General features: G+C 36.0%; 1 protein-coding gene across 1 annotated transcript; it reads left to right on the forward strand.

Moving 5' to 3' along the window:
• Window positions 1–2,403: 2,403 nt before the first annotated feature.
• On the forward strand, window positions 2,404–7,731 carry LOC104591209 (uncharacterized). Its single transcript, XM_088887317.1, has 9 exons — window positions 2,404–2,553; window positions 2,834–2,956; window positions 3,938–4,018; window positions 4,161–4,249; window positions 4,345–4,419; window positions 5,079–5,140; window positions 5,222–5,278; window positions 6,279–6,473; window positions 7,296–7,731. The coding sequence occupies exons 2-9, from the start codon at window positions 2,834–2,836 to the stop codon at window positions 7,379–7,381; spliced, it is 768 nt and encodes a 255-aa protein (XP_088743443.1). The 5' UTR covers window positions 2,404–2,553; the 3' UTR covers window positions 7,382–7,731.
• Window positions 7,732–9,329: the final 1,598 nt, after the last annotated feature.

Genomic DNA, 9,329 nt, shown 5'->3' on the forward strand with positions numbered 1-9,329 from the left:
TTAATGGGCTAGTTAACAGTAGGTAATAGATTGGCACGTTTTGAAAGTTCGAATACTATATTGTCACATTTTAAGGCTTGAGGATCAAAGTGGCACTATGCTCAAAGTACAACGTACTAATAAGGAATTTTTCCATTTATTAATTTATAATATATATATATATATATACACAATATACATTAAATATATGTATACCCTTCGGTTTTTTATATTGGTTAACCAAAAACGAATCGATACTTTCGGTTTTTCAAAAATACCAAACTGACTGTTTCGATTAACCAGAATTTTTTGTTACGTTCTTTTTTTTTTTAATTTTCTTTCTCACCCCTAGGGGGAGGATGATATTCCCCATCCTGACCCGATTTTGAGATAAGTCTTTGTCCTCAACCCCAATTCCTACTTGGGATGAAAGTTGTCCTTCATCCCTCATCCCTAATGGAAGCGGGTTCACCGTGACGACCTGAATCCCCGAAAATTTTTAATTAACTGATTTTTTGAAACATAAATTTACTTAAACTAAAAGAAAATTTTAATATATATATTAAAATTGGGGTTAGGTTGGGATATTTAATTTTGTCATTGTTGATGATGTTATGATAATGACTGCTCCACTCATCAAAGACCTTGGATTTGTCATTGTTGTGAGATATTTAATTTTGGCCAAAGGTTAAAACATCTTTTGACATTGAAGATGATAGAGTACTTTCAGTTTTTAGACATCTTTTGACATTGAAGATGATAGAATACTTTCAGTTTTTGGCTAAGAGACGAAATAAAGAATGGAGTCAATATTCAATAATGGTAACCTGAAAATAGAGGTATGCCATCCGCTTTGATGGGGGATTCAGGTCAAATAAACCTGAATTATTCATAAAATGGAACAAACCGACCAAACCAGAGTGGCACAACCCAAGGTGGTGAGTTCTAAAGCTCAGTTTTGATTGGCCTAATAATCAACTTCACAATGTTGTAATGTTGGATTGGGTAGACACAAATAAATGAAATCAAACTGAACTGACCCATGTACAACCCTAACTTAAATCCAACTTAATATCATTCAAGGTTTAAAGGCTTACAGCTTTAGAATGCCAACCCAATGTAGAGTTGGTCTGGATTCGGGTTGATGTGTTGGACAAATCTACCCTCATCCATTACCCTTGTAGTTGTATCAATGATCTCAGGCCTAGACCTAACGTAGAACTGTTTTTATGATTGGAGTATGATTTAGATGGCTCAGCCATTTGGTTCAATGTTCAATTCACCAAATAAAAAAAAAAAGTGAAAAAAGGAAATGATTCTAGAATGTCTTTGAAAGTTTGGTAGAACTTAACCCAACCTGATCAACCCGCTCTAAGCTTAAGGTTGGCTACCTTTTGGCCTCATTGTTTGTTGATAAATTATTTACTTGATTAGGGCTCAGTTTGGAAAGATTACAAATAAATTATAAATAAATACAAAATAATATAAAAATACCATGTATTGCACCCTAGAATCTAGATATTTGTATTTGTACTCCTTCTAAATTGAGTATTAAGTAAGCATTTCTTATATAACACTCCTCTTGATAAATGTATTTATCCATATTCTTTTATTATTATATATTTTTTTATATTACCATTATGTTATCATTACTCCAACCACTTATTCATGGTTTTTTAAGAACATTATAGGTTGATTAATTTTGTTTTCTTTTTATAAGGTGAAAAATTAACCTACACAGAATGGTACATTTTTTTCTGGGTAAATGAGAAAAAACCTTAAAACCTTACATACGAAAATTCGTTACAGTTTTTCAAAATAAAAATGTAATTTCAGAAAAGTTGAGGGGCATCTGTAGAATATAAAAAACCAAGGGTACCGAAAAATAATGGATAATCTGTCTACTGTTTCAAGAAATGAGGGACGTTGCCCCGTTACAACGGTCGAGGACCACCCGCCGCTACTGTCCTCTCCGCTCTTTATCCTAATATTTTTAGAAGGCATTTTTTTTTTTTTTTAAATCCTAATTTGAAAACTCTTGATGATGGGGACAACAACATGAAAAACCCTAATCAATCTACGTTTAGCGCATGATAATAATAATTGGTCAAGCAATTAAAAATTACAGATTCCGGGACACCTGGATATGACACCTGGCAAATAGCGTTAGGTGGTTCCCTTCGTTCATTCACACCCACGCCACGAAACTGAGCTTATTCCTGTGGTCTCTCACTCTCTCTCTAACGACTATGCGGGCCCCACCCTATCAGAGTGTAGAACACGTCGTCAGTCCACGCAGGCAGCGAAAGCAGGCGGTCTCGAGGGCGATACGACCGCGTTGCTAAGCAAGCCCTACCGGCTAACCGTCTGGTGCGGTCTCTGTCTCCCCGCTATAAAATGGATAGAGAGGGCGTCGGTTGCGGCTTTTGGAGCGGAATTTAGAAGAAAGAAATAGCCAGAGAGTGTGCTATCGGCGGGAGAAGGAGAGAGAGAGAGAGTGAGAACGGAGAGTTAGAGCGGGTTCACTGTGTCAGTCAGACATACCCTTCGCTTCGAACTCGCTGAGACACAGAGGTGCCAACAAAACCCTAAACCCTAACTCTAATTCTTTACTGGTTTTGTGTTTTTTACTCAATTGCTTCTTCGCTGTTTATAGTGTTTCTGTTGTTTCAGATCTGCTTTCCTTGTATTCGGAGTTTGTTTTTTAAGGTTTTGGAGGGTTACTGTTGCGGATTTAACACTCCTCGCCCCCCTTTTGTTCCTCTTATATTTGAAAAACCTACTAGTTAGGCTTTGATGCTGAAGTGATTTGCTCTCCTGATTGCTTTTTGTGTTTCCTTGTTCGGGATGTTAGATGGATCGATACCAGAGGGTGGAGAAGCCAAGGGCAGAGACGCCGATAAATGAGAACGAGATTCGGATAACCACTCAGGGGAGGATGAGGAACTATATTACTTACGCGACCAGTTTGCTCCAGGTCATTTTTTTTTCCTTTATCATTTTTTTTTGGCAAGGTTGAGCTGTTTGTACTGTCAATTGAAATAAGTTTATGCCGAAGTATGTCTGAACTACATTACTTACGCGAATGGTTTTCCTTACTTGTTATGTGAGTTAAAAATTATGGAAGGAAAATAAACAATACAAATGTAAGTCTTTAAAAAGAGGAAGAAGAACAGTTTTCTGGAAGATTCCTTATCTTCCTCCAACTCATGTTTTAAATTTAAATACTATCTATTTCATCAAAACTAACCACCACTTCTTATAATGGATGCGATTTCCTAACTAATATCCAGCACGAAGTAATTAGTTAAATGTGGTAGATCATACTTGACGAGTATGATGTATTTTGTTAACATTTAATTAGATATCATGTCTTTATGAAGTAGGGAACTTCAGGTTTTCATATGGCTGACCCCAAATAGTTGGGATTAAGGCTGATTTGAGTTCAGTTGAGTTAAAACCTGTAAGTTTTATTATGTTTTTTAATAGGCAATACTGTAAAATTTACTATTTTTGCACGCTTTCCTGTCTTGAATTCAACTATCATATATATATATATATATATTTTATTTCAGTTTTCTTGTTTTGTTTCATTATATACCATGCTATTATTTCCTACCGGTTATTAATTGATTGAATTTAGATTTTCTATCTTGTCTTGGTTACTCGTAGTCATTAGTGGATGCTCTCATTTTCTATTATATCATTTTTCCTCTAGTGGCTTACCTCTCCATTTTGGTATTGCACTTAAAGCATCAACCTGTTTGGCATTTGAATGTTCTTATTATATTTTCTCCCTAATGTTACGTCCTTAAGTAAAAGGTGAAACATACCATTTTTTATTAGTGTTTATCTTTTTCGTATAAGAATATTACTTCCATTTGCTGCACTGCCCATGAGCACAAGTGAAGTTGGGTATGCTTGTCTAGCTAAACAATTTTTTTTTTTTTGTCTATAGGATAAGGGTTCTAATGAAATTGTCCTTAAAGCCATGGGTAGAGCCATCAACAAGACTGTGATGATTGCTGAATTGATTAAGGTGGGTAGTCTCTGCACTACCATTTATTTTGTTTTTCCAATGTTTGTTTTGCCCTAGTATTTGATTATGTTAATATGATACTCTTCTACAAGAGTGGTATTCTTCAAATTAGATTTGGATTAAAATGCACTTCTTGTTCCAGAGAAGGATTGCTGGCCTCCACCAGAACACATCAATTGGATCTACTGATATAACTGATATGTGGGAGCCACTTGAAGAAGGCTTACTTCCGTAAGGACAAAAGGATCCATTAGTGGCTCCAAGTCATGCATTCCATAAAGAATATTATAAACATGCAGGATGATTCTCTTTCTCCCTTTTTGCAGCCTAGAAACTACCCGCCATGTTTCAATGATCACAATCACTTTGTCCAAGAAGGAGCTAGATACATCCTCTACTGGGTAAATGAGAACTAAAGTTTCAATGGAGATGAATGGCATTATCCTTTTCCTTTTTCATCCCCCTCTCCCCCTGGTTTGATGATTGCTGTTTGGTTCTCAACTAATATAAAACTTTGTTTGGTAGGACTTATAAATTTTGAAATCTTAACCAATTTTTACAATTAGACAATCTAAGAAGTTTCTTTGATGTGTCTGCATGCATGCATGCATATATATATATATATATATATATGTGTGTGTGTGTGTGTGTGTGTGTGTGTATGTATGTATGGGGAAATCGGATCAGGTTTTTGTTAGCTTTTTGAGGAACAACATGGCTATTTTAGAATACATTACTAAAATAATTCCTTTTCTGTTTCCTGGGTGGGGGGAGACTGAACATTTCTTTTGGAATGTTCTTTAAAGTATGCCCTTGTTTTGCAATTAATATTATTAATTACATGGCACTTTTTGACAAGTATGGTATTTAGCAATTAGACTTTATGTTTCAGGAAACTCGTAGTCACTTGTTTGAGAACATATTTATTGTTGGGCTGCTATTCCGTTTTGGAAATGTCATAATGGCTGTGGCCTGATGTTTCTCTTATGTGGTTCATTATTTTTGGTGAATGATCTGCTCTTGTAACTTCTGGACACTTTTTCTTTTTTCCCTAATACAGATATCAACCGCCCATTCCTGTTGATCAAGTAAAACCATGGACTGAATTTGACTATGAAGGAGGTAAGGCATTAAGGCATTATTTTCAATTCTCCTTTTAAAAATGTCTCTTACAAGTCTTACCGTTGATCTTATGGAACCCAGAGGGCTCTCCTGGCATGAGGGGCAGAGGGCGTGGTCGAGGAAGGGGTAGGGGTAGAGGTATTGTCTATCTCTTCAAAACAGCATTTGGATGTTTCTTCTTCAAGATTTTGGCAATTCAGAACTTGTAATGATGGACCATTGTTCTCTGATGTTTTACATAATGCATGAAGGATTATGCTGAATAGTTTGACCCAAGTACTTGTTATTAATATTATCATCAGAATTTGTGGTTATATTTGATTTTTTACACTTTCATATAATAAGATGCCTCTACAAAATCTAAGGCATAGTTATATCCATGATAGGAGGGTGAGAAAGTATCAGATAACTGCTAATGCAGGATCTCAAGGAGAAACATTTTGATAGTTTCCAGTTTGTTTATATTCCTAGGTCTTGTAATACTGGTGCACATGGTTATATTTGATTTTTTACACTTTCATATAATAAGATGCCTCTACAAAATCTAAGGCATAGTTATATCCATGATAGGAGGGTGAGAAAGTATCAGATAACTGCTAATGCAGGATCTCAAGGAGAAGCATTTTGATAGTTTCCAGTTTGTTTATATTCCTAGGTCTTGTAATACTGGTGCACATACTATTGCTCTAAGCTTTTTGTGGATGCTGTTTTTTGGTGGTGAGCCTCCTGAATGGCTCGAAGCTCATATGTATGTTTATGTGCCTAATAGCTGATATAAATATTCCTTGATCTACCAAAAAAAGGAGAAAATGGATCTCCACTCAAAGCAGTGTGCTGCAAATCTTGATTTAAAGTTGATAAAAATTAGGAGGGTGTTTTTTGATTAGTAACATTAGCCATCAGCTGTCACAGTGAATTGATGGTAAATTTGATTTCCTTAATTTTTCCTTACATTAGCACTTACAGTGGTGTTTGTGATGCTAAATTGGCTTGCGATGGTTTTCAAGTTCTAGGGGTCAAATGATTATGCTTCTAATATTTAGTTCAATTTCCTATTGTAGTCCATTACTGAAATTCTACTTTAGCCTTAATGTGAAGCTATGCAACCCTTATTTATCTCATGCTCTTGTGTATACAGGAAATAGCAATGGAATGGGGGACTATGGAGATGGAGGTTGGGATGGTGGACGTGGATATGGTGGAAGAGGAAGAGGCCGTGGAAGAAGCCGCAATTTCCGTGGGCGTGGAAGAGGTTATGGTGGTGATGTACAACATGAATCAGGTGGTTACAATGAATATGGTGGATCTGATGCACCATCTGTGCAAAGCCGTGGTAATCTCTTGCATTGAGCTATGATTATTATTTCTCCTTTACTTTTGATTGTCGACTAACAATTCAAATACAATCAAACAGCCTCTTCATCTTCTTGTTTTTGTTTCCTGGGGTAACAAATGAGATTCCATGTCAATGGACCATTTACTGTCTATGGCATTTCCTTCGAACCTAATTTAGTTGCCTAGAAAAAGAAACTACTCCAATCTACTTCCCCCCAAGATCATTTGATCTTTGCACAAAAAAAAATAATAATGGAAGGTGTGCCATATTTTGTTTGTCTGTACTGACAACTTAAAGAATCATAGAATTCTGAGTGTTTTAGAAGTGAGAAGGGTAACTTAAAGCAGAAAGGGGTTTCTAGGGCCTGAAGCATGAAGTGCATGCTTGAGCAAAGATGAGTATGAAAATTAATATTCTTAAAGAAAGAAAATACTTCAACATCTATTTAACTCAATTGGTTAAAATATCAATGCTGTTAACAGAAAGGTTGCAACCTTATAGGTTCAACCTTAAACTGGACTTGTTTAAAACTCTAAAATATAGTAAATTTCTTGTTCAAAATTCAAGGCTAATTCATGGCCAGATGAGGTGTATCTGGGGTCTGGTGAGTGGTGAGAGATTTTACCAATCACTTGCTAAAGAATTGCCTTAATGAAGAAAAATCATGGATATATCAATATCAGTGATAAAAAATCATGCATATGTGAAGGTATCAAATGAGTTCCAATTTTGTCTGCTATATTTCTGTTTGGTTCTCATGCAGCAATTTACTTGAAGAATGGAAATATTTGGTAACCATTGCTGTGTTGAGTTCTGCAGGGCGTGGTCGTGGCAGGGGAAGGGGCCGTGGTGGTCGTGGAAGGGATTATTTTAGATCAGATGGGCCAGCCCAGGCAACTGCTTGAACCTAGAACATTTGTTAGTGGAAAAAAGAACTGCTGGATGCCTGCTCTGCTCGTCGTGTTATTTCTTCTTCTAAGAGAATGGACTTCACTGATATATGTTTAGGAGATGCCATTCGGTTGTTAGTGGTAAGCTGCTGCAATGGTTGCCTGTAGCAGCTGTGTTTTTGTAGTTAGGTTTCTAGGATTATCATTGATTTGTTGTCGACAAAAAAAAAAGAAAGAAAAACCATGCTGGTTTATTATACCCGTCAAAAATTGTACAATTTGTCTGATGCTTTTTATAGGAATAATAGAGCAGTACATTCTTTCATTCTTAATTTCAAAATTCGCTTCTCTTCCTGGGTTCAAAATTGATGTGCACTTTGGAAGGAATAAATGCTCAGCACATCGTTTTGCTTCACTTGGACCCCCACCCCATTGGACAATTATCACATCACATGCCCCATTGCCGTGTACCAAGTTGGTCACTAGTTTTTCATAAGCACACCTTCAAATGCAGAATTGTTGTAATGAAAAGAAATCGATGGTACAGGTTACTCTTGGATCTCACTGTGCTTGTCCCACTCTTTATCTTAATTCTAATTGACAGTTTGGTAATAGAAGATGCTTTGTATGGGAGGAGCAGCGTATACTGAGTAATTCTTGAAGGAACAGCCCAATGCAAGGCAGTAAAAGCTGCCCGAATGGTCTTTGCCCTGACTGATGCCGAACTCTTGAAGGGACGCCAGCTATTATAGTACGTAAAGCTCCAATCTCTTCTAACTTTTACTCTTGATGTAATGTTTCTGGCTTTTTAAATTTTGAACTGGGGCCAATGTTTGAATGCATGGTAGTTATATAAGGTGTATGGAGTCTCAAGTCTTAAGACTCTTAACTCTTCAACTTTCCATTAATTGTAACCATGTGGCCCAGTCTTGAGATTTGACTAGAGAGATCTCCGTCTTTTATTTTCACATGGGAGTTGTCGCAGTATTTCACGACTGATTTTGCTGGCAAGTTCAGAATTTAAATATCTGTCACTATTTTTTTAAGAATTTCGCTTTCTTAAAATCGGCTTCCTTTTTTGAAAATGTCACTTTTTTTTCCTGGTGAAAGCCATTGTTATAAAGTCCATGTATTGTATTATGGCAAAGAAAATTTCACATATTTGGTCAGAACCATCTCTGTACTGTGTCCATGTTATAAAGGTTGGGAAAAAGTAAACTTCGTCAGTTTTACTTAAAGGAGCCGACTGTTTTACTTTTTAGTTTTACTGGTCATTTTTTTTAAGGTCATACAGAAAGGAAATTGTCTAAAATTCACCATGAGTTTTCAACATCTCTTAAACTCAAAACTTTTCAAAATGTCTAAAACTTAAAGTTTTTATTTTCCAAAATTCACCTTCCGTTAGTGCATCGTTAATCATGGTTTTCAAAGTCAGACCGGAAAAACCGGGAACCGGTCAGCTGACCGGTTCTGTTTTCCTCTAAAACTGCTTTTCCCCCAAAATCGTTGATTTTGGTCAGCAAATCGCTGAATCGGCCGGTTAACCGTTTGAATGGTTTACCGTTTTCTCCAATCTTTTAAGTTTTTTTATTTTTTTCAGAATGGGCCGGCCGTTCAAGTCGAACGGTCAGACTGTTCGAAACGGTAATCGGACCCCTGACTGGTTCGGTCATCGGTTCATTTTTAAAAACCATGCCGTTAATGCTTCTTAACAGAGGTGTTCATGTCAGCATAAATAACAATTTTTATGACCAAATTACCCTTGAATGGGGAGTTAAGAGAAAATGGTATTTTCAGTTTTCCATTTTCTTTTTTTTTTGCATTTATAATGTTTTGTTATAATTTTCAATGTTTTTTTATAATTTCTGTTTTTACATTTTTCTATTTTCTACAATCTATAAATTTTTCTGTATTTTTGTTATTTATTTACAATTTCTGTGTTTTTCTATAATTTTTGGTGTTT

Source organism: Nelumbo nucifera, chromosome 5 (genome assembly GCF_055504915.1).
Source record: "Nelumbo nucifera cultivar China Antique chromosome 5, China Antique-T2T, whole genome shotgun sequence".
Taxonomy (NCBI): domain Eukaryota; kingdom Viridiplantae; phylum Streptophyta; class Magnoliopsida; order Proteales; family Nelumbonaceae; genus Nelumbo; species Nelumbo nucifera.